We start from the raw sequence: 25,975 nt of genomic DNA, 5'->3' as shown, positions 1-25,975 counted from the left end.
CTTTTGGATCGAAAATCACGTAGCTGTATACGAAGGGCTAGTGTAAGAGCAAAGGTTTTGTCGCCCCAGGCAGAAATGCTCTTTTTGTACGACCTCTTCCTGATGGGAGCGCACCACGTAGATGGGTGTACAAGCTGACAACTAATGCTTGTCGATATAGTGCGCACGCGCTAGCGATGGTGAGCGTGCCCATAAAATCAAAGTTTAGAGCTACTGCTAGAACAACCTCTGCTCTTACCCCCGCCCCCCACCACCATCTTTTCATGCTCGTTCAAGAAGGGCAGTGTGTCTCCTCGCTGCTTGAGCGTTTGACGGTAGATCTAGCTCATGGCTGGATGCTATCACGTGCACCCTTCAAGGGACACATTGACCGCTTTGTTTAATCTCTGCTTGAGCAGCACTCTTCGTGCCCGCTTGCGTGATTTTACCGGCAGGTAATACGTACGATGCGCGGGGGATGTTACCAACACTTGGAGTTTATGTGGAACATGGAGGTGATGGCGAAAACCCGGAGAGTCTCCATATAATTCCTATCGCAAAAAAAAAAAAAAAAAAAAACAACTCCAGGCCTGCATGGAACCTGCAGCACTGTGATAGCGAGAGCTGGAAAAGCAGCCTTTCTGGGCTTTACACTTCTTTGGTAGCTGCTGCAAGCACATTTTCAGGGGACCCACTACGCTATAAATCATTGTATAGTAGACAGGCATTCATTATACCATTTTTCGTCATTCTTTGGAGAACCATAGTACAGGCTGCACACTTTCAAGGAATTTTGTGCAATTTTTGATGCTTTCAAACTTGGCCAATTTGGTAGGGCATAACTGACTTGTTTTTTCACTCCCGTAGTTAGGCTAGTTAGGCTGTAGCTACTTCTAGGTTGCGCTGTTCGTAGGTTCAATTTTTGCTGCTATGGCTGACGACGATGGACAATTATGTCAGAAGATTTTGTAATTCCCACAATCTCCCACAGTGGGTATGTGCCACAGTTAATAGGTGAACAAGATTAAGCTTTTGTATTGGGTTGGAACATTCGACGACCCACTCATTGCGAAATTCGCATTGTGTGACACCTGGTTGTTCCTCATGGGGTGAGGTTTATTTAACCAGAGAAGTTGCGACGAGGTCGCAACAGAAAAGGGCCGTACGACAAGGCTGGCAAAGGCAGCACAGGCTCTCGCGCAATAAGAGCACGGGCTTTTCATCGTTCTCCAAAGGCGCAAATGGATTGGTGAGTATGCTCCACTACATTACCTCCAGGGTGAAGAGTAGCCATCCTGGTGGCTCGGGGAGTAGGCACAATGAGGGGGTCCTAGTAGGGCTTGAGGCAGTTGACGTGTGCGGTCTTGCGTCCTCGATGGTGCAAGTCAGGCGATTGTTTTAGGGGTTGAACAAAGTAAATCACCGGCAAGGTCACGTCAATGACACGGTACGGATCATAGTACCGCGCCAGAAACTTAGAAGAAAGGCCAGGGACGTGCGGGGGCACCCAGAGCCACACAAAGGAACCAGCACAAAACGTAGGAGCTGAGTGATGAATGTTGTCATGTTGAGTCTTCTGTCGACCTTGAGCCTCACTTGTCAGAGAAAGAGCCAACCGAAGCCAGTCTTCAGCGTATCTGGCGACTTGAAAAAGTGGATAGCAGTCAAATTCATTAGGACGGTACGGGAATATGGTGTCCAGTGGGTGGGAAGGTTCGCTGCCGTACAATAAAATGAAAGGGAAAAGTCAGTTCTTTGCGTCGCAGTGTTGAAAGCGAAGGTAACAAAAGATTGTACAGCGTCCCAGTTAGTGTGGTCGGAGAAGGTGTAAATCCTCAGAATGTTATGAAGTGTGCGCTTGAACCGCTCGGGGAGACCATTTGTCTGTGGATGGTATGTTGTAGATTTCCGCTGGATGATATTGCATTCAGCGTAGATAGCTTGGATGACCTCCAACAGGAACACGTGACCCCTATCACTGAGTAGTTCCCTAGGAGCTCCATAGTGTAGAGTGAAGCTGCGTAGAATGAAGAGTGCAACTTCATGGGCAGTCATTGCCGGTAGAGCTGCAGTCTCAGCGTAGCGTGTCAGATAATCTACGCTGACAATAATCCATCGGTTTTCAGAGCCACTATACGGGAGGAGGCCGTAGAGCTCGATACCCACGCAGTCAAATGGGCGAGCCGTGCACGGGAGCGGCTGTAATATGCCAGTGAGATGCCGCGGAAGTGTCTTGTTTTCTTGGCAAGTAGTGCAAGACTGAGTGTATTTCTGCACAAAGTGATACATTCCTCGCCAGTAATATCCCTGATGCAGCCTTTTGTAGGTTTTCAGGGCACCGGTGTGAGCCCTTTAGGTATCTGCATGAAAATTCACGCAGATGTCAGAGTGCATATGACGAGGGACAGCAAAGAGCCACTTCCGTCAGCGTGGCATGTAGTTGCGGCGGTACGTAGTCTTCCGTACCGCCTCATGTAGTTACGGAGGTACGGAAGAGTGGGCTGCTTGACGGCGTAGCGCTCTCGTGGAAGGGACAGCAGGCAGATCGGTAAGGTAGTCTAGTAACAAGGCAAGGTATGGGTCTTTATGCTACTCCAAAAGCATGTCAGTGATGCCGAGTGGTGACAAGATGATAAAAAGGGGTGACAGAGAAGCGACATCTGGTATTAATGGTGAGCGGGAAAGTGAATCGGCATCTGCATGCTTGTGACCGGAACAATATACAATAAGAATATCGTATTCCTGCAATTTCAGTGCTCAATGGCCCAGGCATCCCGACAAGTGTTTCAAGGTGTAAAGCCAACAAGAGCGTTGTGGTCTGTGACCACGTCGAAAGGACGGCCATAAAGGTACAGGCGAAACTTTGTCAACGCCCAGATTATCAACAAAAACTCCTCTGTCACGGAGTAATTTAATTCTGCCTTCTTGAGAGCGCGGCTTGCATAAGGGACTACGTATTCAGCTTGGGTGCCTTTCTGTTGTGCCAGAACTGCACCAAGATTGACGTCACTTGCATCGGTGTGAATTTCCGTGAGAGCAGTGGCGTCGTAGTGACGAAAGGTAGGTGGTGAGGCCAACAGGGGCCACAGCTTCCAGGTGACCATGCTGATATACCTTTGCTGGTGGCAAACATACTCGTCAAAGGTGGGATGATGGATGCGAAGTTATGCACGAAGTTGCGAAAGTAGGAGCAGAGACCTACCAAACTTCTGAGAACTTTCAGCGATGTGGGCTTTGGAAATTCCGGGACAGCTTGAAGCTTATCGGGATCCAGAAAAACACCATCTTTTGAGATAACATGTCCCAAAATGGTTAGTTTGCGTGCTGCGAAGTGGCTCTTTTTGGTGTTAAATTATAGGCCTGCAGAAGTTAGACACGTGAGAATTTCGTGCAGATTACCAATGTGCATCCGAAAATCAGCTGAATATACTATGATGTTGTCCAGGTAACACAAACAAGTCTTCCACTTGTGGCCTGACAAGGTGGTATCGATCATGCGCTCAAATGTCGGAGGTGCGTTGCAGAGCCCAAATGGCATGAGTTTGAACTCATACAGGTCATCGGGCGTTACAAAGGCTGTTTTAGGGCAATCACATTCAGCCATTGGCACCTGCCAGTACCCAGAACGCAGATACAAGGATGTAAAGTACTCGGCCCTTTGTAAACAGACAAGAGCATCGTCTATTCGTGGTAACGGGTAGACATCCTTTTTTCGTAATTTTGTTTAAATTGTGATACTCAAGGCAAAATCAAATGGTGCCATCTTTTTTTTTTTTACCAGCACCATAGGTGATGACCATGGGCGTTGAGAAGGCTGTATGACTCCACGTTGAAACATGTCATCTACTTGTTTTGTAATGACGTGGCGCTCTTTAACGGAAACTCGGTAAGGACGCTGTCGCAGGGGCAAGTGTGAGCCGGTGACTGTATGACTGAGAGTCATGGTGCGGCCTTACGAAGGTTGCTGAAAGTCGAAAGAACATCGAAAGATGTTAAGGAAAAGGTTAAGGTTAAGGAAAGATGTTAAGTTGGCGGCGAGAAGAAGGGGGAAGGTCTGCGTCAATGGCGTTGTCGAAGGCTGGCAAACTTGATGGCCCAGGCGCATGAGTGATTGTTGCAATGTGACAACATGGGGTTTCATTGCTAAGATCAAGATAATCGATATGATCGACAGGTTGTACATATCCAAAAGTTTCACCACCGAGCGAGCCAATGGGGTAGTTGCAGTGGTTGGCAACCAAAATTATGGTTGAACCAGATGCAATTGTGATAACGGCAAATGGAAAAATGATGCCCTTGTTTTCAGTAAACACTGAAGATGGCATAAACACCACAGTGGTGTCAGGTTGAGCACCACATGAAAGGGTTAGAGGGATTGAAGCTTCCAGAGGCAAGTTGGTGTCGTCATCAAGGATGAGCTTGCAGGGCAGAGGAGAACGGTCGGGCAATTGAAATTCACATGTTGGCATAAGGGACACTTCCGCACGCAAACCATCAATGACTGCTTCATGACGTGATAGAAAATCCCAACCCAGCTAGACGGTAGAACGAAAAATTGGACAATGTACAGAAGGTCCTGGATGATGACGCACGCCGTACGCACAGCCGAGGGATGAATCCGTTGCGCTTTTGCCATGGATAGCACCATGTCACAGAGAGATGTGGTCACTTTCTTGAGTCTCCAACAAAAGTTTTTGTTCATCACACAAACGGCGGCCCCAGTATCAACAAGTGCTACTGCGGCAACTCCCTCAGCATGTATGCCAATAACGTTTTCCTGCGAAAATGGAGGCCTTGAGAACTGCGCAGAAGTTGCAGTTCTTGCCTCCAGAACTGCACTGATTAGTATCCCTTCTCAAAAGGTGGTCGACGACGCATAGGCGATACCGATCGGCGAGGAGGGATCAGTTGATGGGCGGCAATTCTAGTCAAAGTGCCTCTCTTCAGATGCAGACATGGTGGCATGTTGCAGCGCGTAGGTAGGAGTTCCAAAGGAGGTGTACGCAGGTGTTGGACGGCGGCGGCAGAGGCGTGCAATATGGCCAGCAATGCCATATGCAATGCAGATAGGGCGGTTGTCATAGGTGAATCAGATGGACGGAAAAAGCGAAATGGGGCTGTAAACTAAAATAGAGGTGTGAGGAGGTGGTGTCGACAAGGAGTCTGGATGCTACGGGGGCCACGCGACTGCATCTGCATAGCTGAGAGGTGAAGGTGGCACAGGTGGTGCGTAGCCAACAGTCGAGGTATGAGATGGCAGGGAAGTGCGTGGGTAAAGGGCCGTAACTGTGGAAAGGGCATCACAACTTTCAGTTCATATGGCGTGCTGCAGTGTCGAAAGCAGGCTTGCGGTGGGTGCGTTGCTATGTGGAAGCAAGAAGAGCTGTCGGGCAACTCCCTTCCTGATAAAGTCTTTGATCTGGTTGGACAGAGTTCCTTGGCGAAAGTTGCCGTTTGCGAGTGCGATGGCCGAGATCGTATCTGGTGGTGGGACACTCTGATGGGCGATGGAACGCTGACGGCGCAATTCTTCAAAGCTCTGGCACAGGCTTACAAGGATGACCACAGTGGTCGGGCTTTTCACTAGCAACATCTGGAATACGCCATCCTGATTGCCTTTGAGAATGTGTCGAATTTTCTCTTCTTCGGGCATAGATGGGTTAACACGTCTGCAGAGGTCGAGCACATCCACAATATAACTAGGAAACATCTCGCCAGGCTGCTATGCATGGTGGCATAGATGCTGGTCAGCGCGGAGTTCGCGGACCTCTGGTTGGCCGAACGCTTCGGTCACGAGGGTCTTGAAGGTGGATCAGTTGGCGATGTCAGTTTCGCGGTTTGTAAACCAAAGCTTCGCGATGTAAGCCGAGTAAAATATAACGTAGTTGAGCTTAGAGTCGTCGTCCCACTTGTCGTTGGCGCTTTCCCATTTGTACAAAAAGAGCCAGTCTTCAACGCCTTGCTCACCATTGCCGACTGCCGCTTGAGATGGGAGGGTCCCATTGACAGGTAGCACCGGAGCAGGGAGATGGGGCAGCCGATGGTGCTGGCTGTGCTGGGGTGGGTTGGTTGGCGACTGCATCAGTCATGTTGTGCGGTGGTCTCTCGTCCAACTTGTGAGAGCAGAGCTCCAAGTCTGCTTGGGGATCTCAGCAACCTCCACCAAATGTGATGAGGTTTTTTCAACCAGAGAAGTCACAACGAGGTCGCAACGGAAAAGGGCTGTACGACAAGGCTGGCAAAGGCGGCACAGTCTCTCGTGCAATCAGAACATGGGCTTTTCGTCCTCCTCCGAAGGCGCATACGCGTTGGTGCATATGCTCCACTACACTTTGCTGTAGTGGAGCATACCCGCAGGTTGCGGGATCGACCCGCAGGTCGCGGGATCGAATCCCCGCTGCGGCGGCTGCATTTGTGATAGAGGCGAAATTGGTGTAGGCTCACCTGCTCAGATTTGGGTGCACGTTAAAGAACCCCTGGTGGTTGAAATTTCCGGAGCCCTCCACTACGACGTTTCTCATAATCATATGGTGGTTTTTGGACGTTAAACCCCACAAATCGATCAATAAATCATCATTCATCTGAGTTCTAGTCCAAAGCATTGCTTATGTCTTTTCTTTGAGTTGCTGCACTATCACCTTTCATGTTGTCAGTATATATATATATATTTTCCCGGACCCCGGCCTATATTATATATATATTCCCAGACCTTCGCTGAAACATAGGAATTCATAAATGTTTTTGTACGGTACGTTCGTCCACTTAAACCAATTTTTATTTAGCACTGGATTCACAGAAGGCACTCGCCTGATATATTTATTGTTGAGCACATGGACGAAGACTATGGAGACTAAGGTGAATATATATATATATATATATATATATATATATATATATATATATATATATATACTTGTTTTCAGACCCCAGCTGGAACATAGGAATTAATAAATGTTCTCATATGTTTGTCCGCTCAAACTAATTTTGACTTAGCACTGTATCCACAGAGGACACTTGCTTGATATATATATTGTTGCGCACATGGACGAAGACAATGAAGACTACGATGAACGCACTTGCCGCTCCGAGTTAAAGAAAGAAGTGAATCGGGAAGGTTTCCAACTAGTTGGCCACTTTTTAGCTCACCTTCACGGCCTAATAAACGGCCCCTCTCAGCCTTTGACAGCCTCCTTCAAGCATAACAGAGTGGTGGAGGTGCTGAGTAAGTGCTTTCAACTACGGAACGATCACTGCTGCAGCTTCGATAAAGCCGTCGACTTGCCGGCCTCCAACCATCTGCCATGACTGCTTTCGACATGCCTAAAGAAGCGGACGTTCCTAGGACAGCACCGTCTAGTTCGCTTCCGTACTACTCAGTACCGCCGCCGTTCGTAGGAAAATTCGGAGAAGATGTCGACACCTGTCTCATCAAATACAAGTGAATGAGCAAGTCCAACGGTTGGGATACAGCCGCTTAGCTAACCAGCGTGGTGTTCTCCCTGATCGACACCACACTGGTGTGGTACGAAAATCACGAGGACACACTCACGACTTGGGACCTTTTTGTTGAAGAGGGGCGTGTTTCGGCGATTCGGTTGCTAAAAAGAAGCGGGCTGAGCAAACACTGTCGGCAAGTGCACAGCTACCATGTGAGACATGCACAACTTACATCGAAGAAGTGTTAGTGCTGTGCAATGTGGTGTGCATTACCATGTCGGAAGAGTAAAAGTTGGTCATCTGCTCAAAGGAATTGCTGAGGACGTGTACGATTGTCTAATTGGAAAAGAAAGCCTTAGTTCTGTGTTGGACGTCATTCAGCATTGCTGAACGTTTTAAACGCTCAAAATGCATTGGATTGTGCCCAAGTTCGGTCGGCTGCCTAACGTTAGAACTGTTGCCACTGTAGACTGATGTGACCGAAGAATAGAGCATAGGCCTTTATCCAGGCGCCAAGGCAGGAGAAACTCTTGCGAGGCTTCTTGCTCGCACAAACTACACACGATTGAATTACATATTTACAGGTGTTCAATAGACTGGGCGTCGAGACGCGCCTTTGCACAAGACACGACAAGCCCAAGCGAAAACCAGAGAGAGACCTCCTTTTATAATCCCTGCTTCATGCACGCGCTCCTTCTTCGACGTCGACTTCGCGTCTCAGCGACACCCATGTGTGTTCTCTGCAAGACACACAGACACTGCTTGCGTTTCTGCAGGATGTGTATCACGTTTGGACGATACACTAACGAGCGTCTCTTGGAGGTCATGTCCTCGTTCTGCCGGTCATAACATGACACAAATCCTGGCCTCGACCTTTTTTTCTACGATTTGACAGATTGTTCGCGAGGAACTGTCCCTCAGAGAAATGCCTTATTCGACAGTGACCATCCTGAGTTGTGTATGCCACGTGAGGCTATGGATGTGCCTTCTTCAACACCATGGCAATTGACGATGAGCACGGCAACTGTGGAGTACAGCCTAGCCCCACAATTAAGGGTTACAACCCAATTTCTCGCTTCGCGGTATGACCGACGCCCTCAGCACATGCCTTCTCGACGAACGTCTCATTACGACGTACCCGACCAGCATACCATTATAAAAGAACAAATGATGATGCTCGATTCATTGATGAGTGACGAACGTTTCGACCTCTGCCGGTGTGCTAGTATTCTTGCAGTGTTCGGGGCCACATATCGCAGTTTAACAACCGTCAGGTGAGACTCCATGGTATGACCAGCTATCTGACTTTTCACAACCCTTCGAACAGCCTCGTGGTGTCTTGCGGTCAGCCCACATACCATGTGGTGACAACTATTGGGCTAACAACTTCCACAACCACTCCTTGGCATCTGACAGGAGTTTAACGCCTCCACCGCGACCTCATGCTCATTGTTCTCCTGCCTCGCAAAGCGTTCTCTTCGCCACCGGAAAACTAGACAGCACGGCCGGTCGAAGTGAGGTCACTGGAAACCTGCTTCTGACAGAAATATTTACTGTGTTGAGGTTTAAAAACAAAGTGCGTGTTTTTGTGGATGAAGGCCTGTGATGACCTTGGGGGACACGGGCGGCAATTTTCGTGATGAGTGCTTTTCTTTAAAACGTGTTAGGGCGAAAAGCAGTCTTTACGTGAGATGAAATTTCGGATGAAATTTCGAAGTTCTATGGAGTGAGTGAAGAGCCGTTGCGTCTTTTTGGTGTGTGTAGTGCTCACGTATTTTTGGGAAGCCTTATCATAACAACAGAGTTCGTAATTATTCCTCGGTCGACGCATGACATCATTCTGGGCATGGACTTCCTGCGAGGATGTGGTGCCACTGTAGACTGTCGCACAGGAAAAGTCTTTGTGAGTGGCCAGATGCCGTCAGGACTTGTGGAAACCCCTGCGGCTGAAAAACTATGTATGTCTTGGGCGATACGGTCATACCTACGTCATCTACCGTGCATCGTGCATGCTCCTGTTGTGTGTGGCGGTGCAAATTCTGACAGCTTCGATGCGAGCGTAGAGCCAATGCACATAAACTGTGTGAAGAAGAATATGTTGGTTCCGCATCGTGAGGTGTCGATCCATGGCGGACGAACTGGCCAGTCCATGGGCTGTAAACTGTTCCTCATGACCCGTGGTACTACCGGACGGTTTGAAATCAGCTTCGGTCAGCAGAGAACACGGGTCCTTATCAGTGGCTGAACTTATAGCCATGCCAGAAGAATGTGCTAAAACTGGTTGTTACACTTCAGACGGGATGCTTATGGCAATGATAAGTTGCTTAGCTCAAGTGAGCGCCGAACTTTAATGGACATGCTGTCGAAGCTAGTTTCGGTATTTGACTTTGCGCATAAGGGCAAAACAACCACTGTCCCCATGTCTCGAACGTGCTATATCATCAACACTGGCGGAGATAGTTCCATTTGGCAAAAACCATATCGTGTTTTTCCATCAGAACAACAAATTATCAGTGATCAAGTGCAGGAAATGATGCAAAAGGGAATGATACAAGAGTCAGCCAGTTCATGGGCAGCGCCGTGATCCTTGTTAAGGAGAAAGATGGATCTTCGAGATTTTGCGTCGACTATCACCAACTGAATGCCGTGACTAAAAAAGACGTATACCCACTGCCACGTATAAATGATTCGACTGCTTACATTTGCCTCTTATTTTTCCTCCGTGCACTTACGATCCGGCTATTGGCAAGTTCTAATACACCTAGAGAACAAAGAGAGTGCCTTTGTATCTTTTGATATGCTCTTTAAAGTCAACATAATGCCATTTATTCTATGTGATGCTCCGGCAACGTTCGAGAGGTTGATAGACACCATTCTGCATAGCTTGAGGTGGAACATCTCTATGTGCTACCTTGACGTCGTTGTCATCTTTGGCTGCATGTCCGTGAACACAACTCGCGTCTGGATATTGTTTTGAACTGCATCCGAAAGACTGGCCTAGTTTTAAACAAAAGAAAATGCCACTTTGGAGACTGCCAGACCCTTGTTCTTGCATCTCGTTGACAAAAATGAAATCCACCCTCACCCCCAGAAGACAGCTGCAGTTGAGGCGTTCATTGCCCGGCATTTCCTCAAGGAGCTTTGTAGTTTACTGGGCCTTTGTACCAAGTGGCTGTGGCCCTCGCACTCGTACAGCCAAGCGTGGACACAGTGGTCACCGACTCAAAGACAGCCTATGAAAGCTTCCGAAAGGGAGTAATCTCATTCGCGGCCTGAGCCATTCTATCCAAATGCAAGCCTCCGGGAAGAGCCGTAGAGCTAGTGTGTGTCCCAGCTCACTCGCAGGTAGCTAGCAGCACCATTGCCGACTATCATGCACGAGAAATGTCAATCTGGGCCGAGCATGAGCCGAAAGAGCTACCGTATTTACTCAATTTTACCGCGCCCTCGATTGTAGCGCGCACCCGGTTTCCACGACGGAAAAAAAAAAAGTAAGTCATCGATTGCAACGCGCACCCATTTTTCTCGTTGGCCCGCACGATCACACCACTCGGGAAAACAACTCCTTTCGGGAGTGTCTTCCGTTTAAATATGAGGCACGGGGGAAGCTTCGGCCTATCTGACGTGCAACGAAGCATTGCCGTCACTCTAGTTTTACCGTGGCCCGATGTCAGCACGCGAACTTGCTTCGCCCCCTTCTTCTCGGCGGTTGTGGTGCCAGGCATGTCGAAGAGGCGTCTGATCGGCATTCCCGATTTGCCCAAGCAGGTAGCCGTTGTTGTGCCGCAAGTTTAGGATGAACCTCTGAAAACTGTGAAGCTTTTCTTCGTACTCCTCCGGCAACTTTTGGCATATGCCCGTTTGCCTTCAGAGGGAAAAGCCATTCCTCTTCATAAAGTTAGTTAACCAGCACCTGCTCGCTTTAAACTGGCTCCGCATTGGACCTTTTTCTAAGGCTAATTGCATAGCCTGCACTTGGAGCAGTTCTGTCGTCACGGGCCGCTCACTGCTCAATCATATACTCGCCGAGCAGTTCTTCAATTTGTGGAAACCGACCCTGCTATGGTCCACCGAAGCCTTTGCTTGAATGTTTGCTGTCGACAATATTCTGCTTTTGTTTCCGCCAGTCCCGCACGCACGTTTCGGGAACTCCGAACGACCGCGATGCGGCCCGATTTCCGTCCGTTTTGGCACACGCGATGACATTTCTTTTAAAAGCGGCATCGTGGTGCACTCGTCGAGTTTTTGCAGTCGGCCCTTCCATGCCGTAGATGCTAATGCACTACAAGATGACGAACTCCTCAGCACACGTTCGAAGTGCTGCACATGGGAAACAAATAGGCAGAAATGGCCGACGCGCCATGCCGACGCACGTAGGGGGCGGCCATTTCGGATATGCCGATGGCAATAGAATGACCGTATTCATTTTTTTTGTGTACTCGATTCTAACGCGCATGCGATTTATGAACTCGCTTAACCGAAAAAAGGTGCCCGTTAGATTCGAGTAATTACGATACCACACCCGATTACCAGCTTTCGAGACATTACCCTGATGTACCGAGAGGGAAGGTGCAGACTACCACAACCGCACCCCGACCTGACCAGGACACAACAGACGATATTACGTCGAGCGCAGGCGGGATCGCTTGCACATCTTGTACTGTTGAACCGCATGTATCCTGCGGAACACTACACGCTCTGTCCGTTTTGTAAAATATAAAATGGCACTCTGCCACACATCTTGGCAGAGTGCACAGAACTTAAGAACCCACCACTGTCCCTTCCTCCCGACACACCGAATTCTCAACCCCTTGATCGATGGGAGACCTTGTTATCCATCCCCGTTCTAGTGACTCAGCGTGCACTAACGGACAGGGGCCAGGAGCTGCTGGATACATACGGGTCCCGCAACTAGGGAACCGCCCCGTCTGGTGCCTGCGCGCACTGCCAACAATGTTGGACCCAAGAAATGTTGATTCGTCATCCACCGCTTTATTTCGAAATTTGTCAACGTAGCGTATCCTCTCGCATGCCTCTTACGAAAGGACAATTTCTTTGAGTGGACTTAGGAGAGCGGTTCTTTATTTCGTTAGTTCTAGTTTCTGCTGACATCAGGACCCATCCTTCAGCACTTCAGTCCTTCTGCTCTGACAGAACTTCATACGGATGCTAGCGGCATAGGTATCAGAGCCATCCTAGTCCAACGCTACAGTGTCCGCGAACATGTCATAGCATACTCAAGTCACCCCCTAAGCAAACTGGAGTGAAATTACACTGTCACAGAACAAGAATGTCTGGTGGCAGTATTTGCAATTCAGCGGTTTTGGTCTTACCTATGTGGACGTGCATTCACACTCGTCACCGACCACCGCTCATTGAATTGTGTTGGCTTGTCAATCTTTGCGACCCTTGCGGCCGCCTTGCGAGCTGGACACTCTGGTTGCAACAATACAGTTTCACCGTCGTTTACAAGAGTGGTCGCCGACATGCCAATGCGGACTGTCTTTCACGTTTGCCACTTAGCACAATGGACTGTGACGCCAATGACTTTGACCACCTTGTAGCATCTGTGTTGCCTACTTTCCCAGACTACCACAGTGTCAAAGCAGAACTGTGAAAGAACGCTAAACTGGCACCACTCTTCGCCGCTGCAGCTGCTTCCACTACTGCACACCGTTTCTATATGCGTGCTTGACTGTTGTTGAAGTGAAACCTCCGCAGCAGTAGCGTACGTTTCCTTCTGGTGGTGCCCGAGAGTCTGGAAAAAGTTATTATGAGTGCCATGCACGACAGCTCTACATCTGGACATTTGGGTTTGGCACGATCACTTCACAGGACTAAAGAACATTTTTATTGGCCTGGTATGCAAAATCCGCTGAGATTGATATAGCCAGCTGAATGCAGTGTCAGTGTCACAAACGTCCCTCTACTGCTCCAGCTAGTCTTTTACAGCCGATGCCAACTCCAAGCGCACCTTTTGAACAAGTGGGGATGGACTTCCTGGGCCCATTTTCAAAATCGGCTAAGGGCAACTGATAGATAATTGTTTGCGTCGACTACCACACACACTACTGCCGCACAACGGCCATCCTCTCCGCAACTGCCAGTGGCATCTCGTCGTTCTTGCTACAGTACGTCATTCTCTGACATGGTCCACCTCGTTTGATCATCAGTGATCGTGGACGACAATTCACAGAAGATGTCGCGGAGGAGCTGCTTCGTTTGTGTGAATCCCGCCTGCGTTACCATACTACCCCCAAACTAAGAGGCTGAAGGAGCGTGCCAACCGTCCGATTATTAACATGGTGTCTATGTATGTCTCATCCGACCACAAGAACTGGGATGATGTACTCCTGTTCATTACGTACGCGTTCAACACCGCGAAGCAAGAGACTACAGGTTATAGCCCTTCTCGCTATATGCACATTTGCCCGGGCATACAGTCGACACAGTCTTACCTTTTTGTGCAACATCACTGTCACCGAGACCCTCTGTTTCGGTGACAGCTCGACTATGCACATTGGCATCGCAAGACAAAGGGAAAGCACGCTATGACATTCATCACCGACCTGTGACTTATCGCCATGGCGATTTGGTGTGGTTGAGGACTCCTATGCACAAGTGCGGGTTATGCCAAAAGCTTTTGGCCACTTACAATGAATCTTTTGTCATTGTCGACAGACTCACAAAGGTCACCTATGTAATAGCTCACCCCATGGCAAGTGGTCGACGAGCTGAATAGACCCATGTGGTCCATGTTGTCTGCCAGGATTTATACACGCGAAGACAATGAAGACTGACTCATCCGGTGGCCTTTGTCTGCGCGAAGAGGAATGTTGCACACATGGACGAAAAACAACAAAGACTACGGTGAACGGGCTTGCCGCTCTGAGTTAGAAAGGAAGAGGATTAGGAGGATCTCTAAATAGTCGGCTGCTTCTGAGCTCACCTTCACAACCTAACGGCCCCTTTCAGCTTTCGACATTCTCCTTCAAGCGTAACAATATATATATATATAAGAAAAAGGTGTGAGCAGACGAACGTATGAAAACATTTATTAATTTCTACGTTTCGGCCTTCATCAGGAAATACCTTCATCGGGGTATTCCTTCATGAAAGTCAAACCCTGGCCAAAATGTAGCAAGTGATAAACGTTTTTGTACGTTTGTCTGCTCAAGCCATTTTTTATCACTCGGTCCACAGAAGACAAGGATATATGTATATCAATTTGGAGTAAGTGTGGTGTCTTTACTAGTATTGGATGTTTAGTTAAAACCACTTAAACTTTAATTAAGAGTGATGTTTGACACTGGAAATCCGCTCTAAAACTAAACTTCAGTGCTCTAAAATACACCTTGTGGCGCTCTAGAGCTGCTCCAAAACTCCCCTCTTACTGCTCCCAAGCTGCTCCAAAAGACTTAAGCCCGCTTCCACCCCTGGGAATGATTCATTGTGCAGAAATCTTGACGAACTGAAGTCTCATTGGCTAATTTTGGGATGACAATGAGAGTCTCTCGAGTATTGTAACTCAAGAACTACAACGGATAGCTCAAAACTTATTTCAGATACAATATCAGAACAATTAATCACACCTGCATGCCATATTTCATCACTCATTCTCTCATCATCATCGTCACTCAGTTGGTCGGTCTAATAAACGCGCGGGCAACTAGACAGATGATGCACTCATTGAAAACCAGCTTGATACTTTAGTGGTGTTGCATTAATGTACTAATGTCTCAAATTACGTGAGTGTACATGTGCCACCTTGTGTTCCTAAAAACTAAGTCAGTGTTGTCAATGAAAGTACAGGGAATGCTATTTGTGTACTGTAGATTTATTTGCATGCTATAGGGAACGTTATTTGCATACTAGATAACTTGCCGCTGTCTGGGATTGAACCTGCGACCTTCAAATTGGTGAAGGTCGCAGGCCCCTGCCAGCAACAGCTTGTCTTTTCGTCCACTTTTTTTTCTTTCCACATTTACATTGCAGTTACTGCTAATAATTTTCACTGTGGTTTCCTTGGAATTATTGACTGATAGTTCTCATTAATATTGGGTCTAACAAAGAAAAACAAGCCCTTAACTTCCTGCTTCTCTAGTGAAACTTTTTGTTGGGCAGTTGGTACATGCTTACTGAATTATAAAAAAGACGCGTACCATTAAGGGAGAAAAATTAAGGACAGAACAGAAAGCACGCCCCTTCTTTTATTTTTCTTGCATCTTGGTACGCGTCTTTTTTTATATTTCAGTCCTACTTCTTTTCTTTAGTGTTCCTAGCATGAGTGCTGGCCGTAGAGTTATGCATGTTATCAGCAGAGTTTACGGGAAAATGGAAACTTGAGGCAATGAAAAAATTCTTGAATGCTTGGTGTGACTGGAGCAGACATTTCAAAATGTGGTCTTGTTGAAATATTGACTGTAGCTGCACTGTGTTGAAGGATTTCTCGTCTGCCATAACAAAATCGTAATCTCTCTGTCCATGTCTTGTCAGACACACGTGCCGTCCGAGCCCTACGGGAGTACAAACAAATCAAGCGTTTGGTCTACATCTCCTGTAAGCCTGAAGGTGCAGCCATGGACAATGTTGTTGAGTGAGTAATTTGTACACTGTCTTTCTATGGGTGACATCATGCTGCTTGATGCAAGCTTAAGTGTTTAGATATTGGGGCACATCTTTACAATTTATGTGTGAACTGTGATGGTTGGGGTTGCCGTTTAGTAGACTATTTTGTAGCATTTGCTAGATATGATAAGCTATGTCACAGTGCGGGTAATTATACTTGAATAAATTTAACCTGTTGCAGTGCACTAGTCCAAACTGCCCTGCCGCCAAATAGATTGCTCCAAACAATTGAAACTTAGAAAGGACATCTACAAATCAAAATGACAAAGGGGGAGTTTAAATTTTTTCTGTGGAAGGTAACGTGGCTAAAGAAAAAAGAAAAGAGTCAGTGGTTTCTTCATTGCTTAAAAATTGAAGCTATGAAGTGGCCAGGCTAACAAGAAAGTCGTGGGATGTCAGTCACTGTTTGTAGTCAGTTGTCTTGGCCGCTACGCCTAGGAGTGTTCGCCGAACCAGCACCACTGGTGGCATTCCCATGCTTCTGTGCAGAGGTGACGCTCCAGCCAGTGTCTTGAGAGCTGGTGCACTTAGTGAGAATGCAAAGGTACCGAAATGAGGACCGTCCTAGATTCTTCCTCCATGCCTTGCCTTCCTCCTGTATGAAAAGAGTCGCTTTCATTATTTCCTTCTTCTGTGGCTGCTCCACTTTTTTCGACGTATCCAGCGTTGTTCTCCTAACTAGCCATCTTGTTGAGCTGCCGTAATATAGTATATGTCGTATTATGATTCATTGGCTCACCACGGGGCCACTCATCATAAATGGATATGTGCCACAGAAATTGGGTAAGTTCCACTTCTCACCGCTGGTTCACTTAAAAATTCCTCTCGCTTGTAGTTATGACAACAGGGGCTTATGGGTAGCTGTTGTGAAGATACAGAGCCAATGATGTTTGCGAAAACTTCAGTCACTTGGTAATGTAACGCAAGTCTTCAGAAGAGGAGCAATGACAAGAAATGCCAGTTACTGAAAATTAAACCATGTGGACAGTCTTTCTTGGCAAGGATGAGCTCAAGAAGAACAGGGATTCCCAAGAGTGATGACTTTGATGAACAACCTTACTCAATAAATGACTGCTTGTTAATAGCTGCTCTCATTCATTCATACTTGTGTTAGACACAGTATTAAGGAGAACTATTAGAGGATGATGCCAAGGAAAGTATAGGGGACCTGCCCCTGGTGATGTTGGGAAAACTGTGACAATTGGATCAACTGTACCGAGGGAGAGATTCAGAATGTAAACTTGTGTCGTAATCTTCCAGTGGTGTGTTCAAATCATGTTGCGGTATGTTCATAGGAGCATCGTACGTAGGTCGACCATCATGCAAAGTATAATCAGGACAGCAAGGAAATTTGAGTCCTGAGCGTCGTGTTTACCACAAACTCTGTAGACGTGCCCTGCTTCGCCACAGTGAAAGCACACCGTGGGTCAGTCAGCGATGCACCACAAATCGGTTTTTTGATGCTGGTAGAACAGCAGGGATTCTTCATGGAACCACGTTGCGATGTTCAGATGACTATATGACAGCCTTCATGACGGGAAGATCGGGGGCACTAGGAGAGTCAACAGCGATAAGAGCGGCTCTGTATGCAAGGTTGGTGGTGGCCTAGACGTTGAAGTTGGCGGCGTCGAAAGTGTGATGATGGGTTGTTTAACGAGCATCAGCGTAAATAAGATGCCATGGCATATTATCATAGCCAAACTAAAAAATAGCCTGACGGATCTCTTCTCGTACAACATCAGCGACAAAATACAAAGCTGCCATTAGTTCGGTTGGTGGATTTAAACCGAGCTGGCAAAGCTCGTCTCGCAGTATTTTCTGGATGACTTCCCACAGGGACTTGTCGTTTCCCAATGTCATACTGGAGATACTCGCTACAAAGTTGATCACGCATGGTTCGTACAGGTCCTTGAAATCCTTGAAAACCCTTCAATTTGAAAAATGCATTTCAAGGCCCTTGAAAGTCCTGGAGTTTTTTGCCATCCTTGAAAATCCTGGAATTTTCTGAGCAGTGCACTATTATATCAACATTGCGACCGCTTAAATGTGGAACATCGGTGCGTCAACCTGTCAAACTCCCCATTTCTGGAGCAGTAATGTGGCGTGGGTGCACATGCTTCCATTTTGCAAAAGTGTATGTGAAAAGAAAGTTTGTTTGTAGCAAGGGTGAAGCAGTGAATGTGATAGCAAGAAATCAGAATGTCATGCGAAGAAGGCCAAGCAACCCTATACATGCAACGCGTCGCTCAAGCACATAGGACACATGAAAATGAACCGTACAGGACGAGTGCTGATGATGATGAGTCCACAAGATGAGTGTAAATTAACCACTGTCACATTCGTTACTTCTTGGTTGTTGAGCAACGTGCTGCAAGTGTCAACTGAGCACAAGCCGACGCTCTTGATGGGGTGGTGCCCTTAAATTTCAAGGCTATAGCAAGCATCGTGTGGGTTTAAGAATATATTTTAAGTCAGTTCCCAAGTATACCAAAATGCTCATTCTCCTAATCGAGGCCCATCGGGAGCGCATCCAGCACTGACGTAGCTCTATAAGAAGGGCAACGAAAGTTTTAATGACTTCACACCAGATCTGTAGTCAGGTGAGTGACCTCCTGACTTCCATCCCATAGATGCCGGTAAAGCATCACGGCTGTTTCAGGTAGTGGCGAGTTCGTTTTACAGGTGCTTGTGAGGCACATGTGTGCAAGAGCTAACAATACTCAGCATGACGCCTGCAAAGCTTTGTGATCACGTGACTAAGCCAGCTACACTGCTACGTACCTACCCAACTCTGTCGCCACAAACAGGTACTGAAAATTGTTCATATCAAAAAGGCGACAAATTAAAAGGCGACAAATTAACAAATTAATCTTGGTGCATGTATTGTGTTTATTAGAGCTATAATTAAAGCTTGCAACAAAGAGCGTGCAAGCCACAAATATTGTGGCACGACCCCTTTAAGGCCTGACTACACATGCCCGTTGAAGACCATCAGCGCGTAACTTCTCGACATGGCATCATGCCCTCTCTCTGTGGAGAGTGTGGGAGAGGGTGTGAGAAGTTATTAGGACTACGCTCTTTTTTTTCATGATTGCGATATCTATATATTTATTGGAAGTGTAATGAAATTGGTCATCTTTGAAAATTTCAGAGTGGCAAAATTCCAACTTAGCATGCCGCTTTGAGTCCTTGAAGATCTTGCTACAGGTCCTGGAAAGTCCTTGAGTATCTTTGAATTTTCGCTTTGGAAATCTGTATGAACCCTGTCATGTCATTTTAATGATATAAGTGCTTTAGGGTCCGATCAATCACTGGGGCTGCTTTGGTGGACTCCGCTGCTGATGTAGATGGATTTCTCATAAGCGCAGCAAACAGTTGCTCCTTTACTCTTTGCCTGAGATATCGTAACTTTGTTTCTTCTGACCCCTCAAGACCTGTCTGCAGGTTACGTCTTCGGCGAACATAGCAAGCTCTCGTTTTGTTTCTGGGTGCGAGAAATAATTGTAATGGAAATATGATAAAAGAAAAGTGTACGAAAAGAGAACTTGTTGTGGCAAAGGACTGAACATGCGACCTTCGAATAATGCATCTGATGCTCTACCAACTTAGCTACCATGGCGGCTATCCCCCAGCCCATTTTACGGGGTGCATATGATCCCAGTAGAAGGTGCATATGACCTTATGCTAGCGTTCATAGTTCATGACCTGTATACTAATGGTGAAGTTAAAAACACTTTATTTATTTATAAATTTTTCTAACCTAAAAAATGCAAGCATGCCTTTGTTTTCACTGAGCGGAACAAAAGCACCTTTTGCTTATGGGGACGTGGTTGTGGCAATGGAGAAAGCAGCAGTCAGGTTGCTGAAAACTAAACATTTCATTCAGGCAAACAAGTGCCCAGGAAATAAGTCAGCATACAAGCATTGCACACTATACTGGGGGAATAGAAAGAAATGTAGATGGTGCGGCATCTACATTTTTGGCTGTTTCGCATTTCTTTTTCAGCAGATATATTCTGTATGGTAAGGAATATTCTGTATCATAAGGTCTAGGGTCATCCACGATACTGTTGTCACATGGTCATGTGATCAACGAAGGCATAAGTCCGCTTATCAAAGAAAAAACTCTTTATTTTGCCAAAATTATAGCCGGGAAATTGAAGGTCAGACAACAGCAATAGACACTGGCACTGATAGCGATGAACAGTGTCGGCCGTCCATAAAACTGACAAGCAGTGATGCACGTCAGCATTTATACTCGTGCTAGCGTTATTGCTAGCAGCCACTAAAGTTCCAGAAGAATTTGTAATGTTATTGTCATACATTCAATCTTAACAAATTGATCTAGTACAGTCCTGAATCTTGTCAAACACTGCAAGTGTAGTTTGCACTGAGTGTTGCTTACAGCCTTTGTAGGCAGAAGCAGAATAGTGCAAAACTAAAACAAGAAACATGCATGGCAATAACCTTCTCCCAAAAAGCATGGTCTCTGGGCTTAAATTAGAACAAGAAGGGGAAGATGGATTCAACAATAAATAACAGCCATGAAGCAAGAAAGTACAATAAACAATAAGCATTTGTGAAAAAGTATATCGATAAAAAAGTACACTCCTCAGGTCCGCGCTAAATATGGCTTGATGTGCACAACATAGACGACTTCAGGTCATGCTTGGCGCCGTTGATAGTTCATAATGCCATCTGGGATAACCTCGTAGTCAAGAGCGTCAAGACTTTGAAACACTATGTATTGACCGAAGTATCGCCGAAAAAGCTTTTCACCAACTCCACGTTGGCGTATTGGCGTCCACACCCAAACCCGGTCGCCAGGCTGGAATTTCATGAAATGTCATCGAAGGTAACGACTCATTCTTGATGCACAGGCGGGTGAGTTGTCAAGCTTCTTCAGCATGCTGAAGGTAAACGGTGTCGTCGAGGTTTCCTTCGTCAGCGACGTTGGGCACCATAGCGTCGTTGCCGGGTGCCTTCTGTAGACCAGATTGTATGGCGACATCTGTGTCACCTCTTGCACAGCCGTGTTGTATGTGAGGGTCACGTATAGAAGGATGGCATCCAAAGTCTTGTGTTTGATGTTGACTTACATGACTAGCATGTCAGCGATAGTCTTATTTAGATGCTCGGTGAGGCCGTTGGTCTGTTGGTGGTAGGCGGTGGTCCAGCGGTGACTTGTCTGGCAGTACCTCTTGATCCTCTGACTGAAGAAGTGAGGTCTGCAGTAAAGGCCACACCTCTGTTGGTAATAAGGACGTCTTTAGCGCCATAATGTAGAACAATGTTCTCGACGAAAAACTATGCTACCTTGCGCATACTGTCTTTGGGCAGGGTCCTTGTCTCCGCATAGCTGTTGAGGTAGTCGAAGGCTACAACAATGCATTTGTTTCTGGAATTAGACATCGGGAACGGCCCCAGTAAGTCCATGCCGATTTGCTGGAAGGGCCGGGAAGGTGGCTTGATCGGCTGCAGAAGTTCGGTCGGCCTTGTCGGCGGTGTCTTCCGTGGCTGACAATCTCGACAAGTTTTCACAAAGTAGGTGACGTTGGCAGTGAGGTGAGGCCAATAGTACTTGTATCTTCGCGAGCGTGCAGGAAAATTCAAGGTGTTGGGTAGTCATGCAGAGCATCCATAACTTCTGGATGTAACGCTGTAGGTGCTACAGTGAAATCTCGATACAACGAATTTGAAGGGACCGCGGAAAATAGTTCGTTATTTTAAAATATCGTTATAGTGAAAACATCGAAAATTCACATTAAATATCGTAAATGCAACAAAAGGAGTCGCCTACCTTTGCTGTGTACACATCCGCAAACGCTTGATTTTATGACGAGCGTGAAAAGAAACAAAATGCGAAGTATTCCGGAATGAGCGCACGTTTATTTGAAAAAGTCGGTGATCTTGGCCTGGCGGGTGCCGCTCAACTGCCGCAGGACGAACGCTTCGAAGTTGTCCACATTCTTATGCTCTGCTTCGGTGGCATTGCTGCACCTGCCAAGGTAAGTGCGCATCTTTCGCACGCATTCCATGATGTCGGCGTTGGAAAGCGATTCTTCTGGTTGGCTAACGGGCGCGGTCTCAGCGTCGTCTTCGCCATTGGTGTCCTCGTCGCTGTTATTTTTACGCCAGAAATTCGTTATTTTGAAGTGCTCTTAAGGTACCAGGGTGATAAAATTTGATACGTTATTCTGAAACATTCGTTATTCTGAAATTCGTAGTAGTGAAATATTTTTACATTGAACCAATGGACATTTGGAAGGGGATTTCCGAAATATTCGTTAATCTGAAAAAATCGTTAATCTGAGGTTCGTTATAACGGGAGTTCACTGTACAAAGAGATAGTAGCGAGAAGTTTTTCTTTAGGATTATGCGATTCTGCAAGAAAAACGACTCCAGTCCTCGTTTGAATGCCTTCGGATCAACGGTTGTCTTGCTCTTGAGGTATTATACAAGGCTCTTGAGTTCTGGATTGCCTCGCTGTTGTTTGGTGAAGTCATCGGTGACTAAGGTTCCCAATAAGTAGGCACTGTCCTTATCATCTTGTGATGGTGGGTCATTTGGAGAAGGGGACAGACAGTCAGTGTCAGAGTGCTTTTGTTTGGACACTCAAGTGATGGTAACATGGAATTCTTGGTGTCTCAGACTCTGTCGTGTGAGACGGCTTGAAGGGTACTTCAAAGTTAGCTTGTTGTACTTGTTGATGATGTTGACTTGTGTACTTGTTGATGAAGTTCGTGAGCATCACTGTTGCGTTCTCTCCTCGCAGCTCAGCTATTCTTCAGACGACGCAAATTTTGTGGTTGATCAACAGGTGCTGGTCACCTTCATTCCACTTTGCATGTCAGTTGACTTTTGAGTGCCAACAGAAATGCTGACGCTGGAGTGAGAAAGGATGGTGACTTAGTCTTTCATCACATTCAAAGGCGTGCTTTCCTGACAGCGTGTGCGGTGACAGTGCTTTTTCTGTGAAAAGCGTTATTGACTCAGACCTCTGGTCAATAATGATGCCGTAGTGGCTTAGGATGTCCATCTGAGGTATCACATTCCTGGAGCAATGTTGTAGAATTACAAAGCTCGCAGGATATGTCTGGTTATTGAAGATGACTCTTGTTGCGCAAATTCCAACTGGCGTTATCAGGTAGCCTCCACCTGCGGGGATTTCAGGTTCATGCCAAGCGGTCTTTACTTTCTTCAGCTGGCCGACGAACGGCCCACTGATGATAGAATAGTGTCGACGAGAGGGGTCGAGGTTGCTTGTTTGCCATTTCGCATTGCGGTTTGTTCGGGGTGGTAGATCTAGGCTATGTTGACTTGCTGCACCTTTTCTACATGGTGTCGTGAGGTCTTCTTTCGGCTCCGAAGTTTCGTCGACAGGCACCCTTCAGCATGCGACTTTCTTTCTTCAAGACTTTGTCAGGCTGTCGGCGGAGGATATTCTGCATTTTGTCGTACAGCAATTGCACTTCCATCAGCTGCTGCCCTTAGTTTTCCTGTTAAGGGCATAGAGATCAGCCCCGAGCATGGCTGACGTACTGCCTGCGATGCAGTGAGGCATAGCGGCCCGGAGACTGTGAACCGTAAGGTCATCAAGGTGTTTGCTGTGCTCCTGCGAGATGGTCGACGATGTCGTGTGGTCGTTCACCCCATTGTGGAAACGGTGCATTGACGTTAAAACCTCGTAGGCCCATCTGTCGGTGCGGGCAATGGTGGTGGGTGCGGCCAGCCTCTCCGTAGTGGTAGCATAGCAGCTAGTTGTCAGGGGCACGCCAAACTTCGGCTTTTTGTGACGCGTAGCGTTGGCCAACTAGAGGGCAATAGGACGTGAGTAATGGTTGCGGCGGCAGTGGCAGTGTCTGGCAGCGGAACTGCAGGGGCAGCATCCTGACGCACGCATGACGCGCGCGCTGCAGTGGCAAAGCTCATAGCTTCTGACTGGGCCAGTTGCTTCAGGAATTCCAAGTGATTGCCAAACTTACTCACGCGGTTGAATCCACTTGAGTGTGCGCCAAAGGTAGTCGGCCGCCAGTGTGAGAGGACTGCCGTGTTGAAGGAGCTGCTTGTGCTCAGTACACGATCACTTAAATGGTTTCACACAGTTCATCGGGGCTGAGGGATTGAACTTCGGTGTAATCTGTTGTTGGTAAGTGGCGGTTGTTGTGCCTTGTCCACATCTCAAGCGCTTTATCTATTGTTGCAGCCTTCATCAGCAATTCATCGACACTTTTGGGCAGTTTGCAAACAAGTCCTGCAAACAGCTCTTGCTTGATTCCTCACGTCAGGAAACAGAGCTTCTTCTCCTCAGACATGGCAGAGTCGGCGAGATGAAGCAGGTGATTCATTTCATGGTGTACATGCCGATGTTTTCGTTTGGGAGCTGTGCATAGCTTTTCAGGTGGGTTTCAAACTTTTCCTTATGTGCAACGCTAATGAAGGTTCTCAGGAATGAGGCGCGAAAGTGATCTCATAGTCACGGTACCCTCTCTGTTCTCGAACCAAATCCTGGCTCCATTTTTGAGGGTGAAGTTATACGTGGCGAAGCTTGTCATCAAAGTCACAGTTATTTAATTGGGCAATACGGTCATATTTTTCCAGCCAGCTTTTCCAGTCTTCACAAGGGGATTTATGGAAAGTCAGCAGTTCCCTCGGTCGATTCATGACGACTCATTGAGGTGACACAGCGGCTGTCATGGTTCCTGTTGTCTTTGTAGTCGTGGTGCTGGGCTTGTTAGGCAAGAGTCTCAACTGTAATGGCAGTCCTTGTAGTCTGTGGCTAGCTCGACTCTCTTTGGTGGTGTCGGTTTCTTCTTGGTGGCTTGGACTGGGTTCACGGATTGACCGGAGCATCCCGAACGTGACCCAACAGCACCTACTCCAGATGTCACGTAGTCGTGGCGTTGACAAAGGCAACAGTTGGCGTGTTAAAAAACAAACTTTTTATTTGGCTGATTTTGTGGCCGGGAAACTGAAGGTCAGACCACAGCGACGCACATTGGCACTGATAGCAGCGAACAGAGTGTTGGCCGTAGGTAAAACACACAAGTAGTGATGCAAGTCGTCATTTTTACATGTGCTGTCGAATGTTCTAGTGTTATCACTAGCGTTCACGTAAGTTCCAAAGAATCTGTAATGTTCGTGTCAAGCACGCAGTCTTAACAAAATGATCTGGTTCAGTCCTGAAGCTTTTCGAACGCTGCAGGCATGGTTTGTGCTGAGCATTCGCTACAGTCTTAGTAGGCAAAAACCGAATACAGCCATTGATGTTCTGTACTACGCCGAAGAATTCCCATTCAGAGACATGAAAATTCTCGGTTTTGGGGATTTTTCCCTGCAAATGTTGACCAAATTTCCAGCGAAATTCTCTGCACAACAGTACTAATTTCTGCCCCCATCCACGCACACACATACTATAATTACACGTGTCTCATGTACTAACGACTTTTTAAATCACGACTACGTCCTCCACTGCTGCACAACAAAAGCATGACTTTATTATTTCATATACTGTTAGTACGCTGCACACTGTGGGCTTGAAGTCTAACACCACTAGTGAACTAAGTATAGCTCCGCGCAAATATCAGAAATCAGTCTCGAAAGCCATGCTTGCGTGGTGCATGCATCAGAACCGATTACAGCAGATGAAGGTGCACTGTGACAGCTAGTTATCAGTCGTCATAGAAGGATTTAGCCATTCTTGAAATTCCCTGCATTATCAGGAAGATTCCCTTTTTCCTTCGGTTCAATATGACAGGCGAAAATTCCCCGAAAAAGGGAAAATTTTCCCCGAAAAAGGGAAAATTTTCCCCGAAAAAGGGAAAAAAGTGAAATAAGCAACACGCGAGGCACTATCCAAAATCATTTTAGCATATTCTTACTGCCACCTAGGTCATAGCAGGACAAAAAGTTTCTTTCCATCTCCTTTGTA

The 25,975-nt window shown here is 46.9% G+C and overlaps 1 protein-coding gene across 5 annotated transcripts in view; it reads left to right on the top strand.

Annotated features, from left to right (window-relative positions):
* The window catches only part of LOC119178135 (tRNA (uracil-5-)-methyltransferase homolog B), a 227,847-nt gene that overhangs the window by 199,016 nt on the left and 2,856 nt on the right, over nt 1-25,975 (top strand). For all 5 annotated transcript variants that reach the window (XM_037429299.2, XM_037429298.2, XM_075890797.1 and 2 more), the window contains one exon: nt 15,913-16,012. In XM_037429299.2, coding sequence (XP_037285196.1) covers nt 15,913-16,012 — 100 coding nt within the window. The remainder of the gene's footprint in view (nt 1-15,912; nt 16,013-25,975) is intronic.

Source organism: Rhipicephalus microplus, chromosome 1 (genome assembly GCF_043290135.1).
Source record: "Rhipicephalus microplus isolate Deutch F79 chromosome 1, USDA_Rmic, whole genome shotgun sequence".
Taxonomy (NCBI): Eukaryota; Metazoa; Arthropoda; class Arachnida; order Ixodida; family Ixodidae; genus Rhipicephalus; species Rhipicephalus microplus.
The sequence above is the reverse complement of the archived record's forward strand: the minus strand, read 5'-3'. Positions and strand labels throughout refer to the sequence as shown.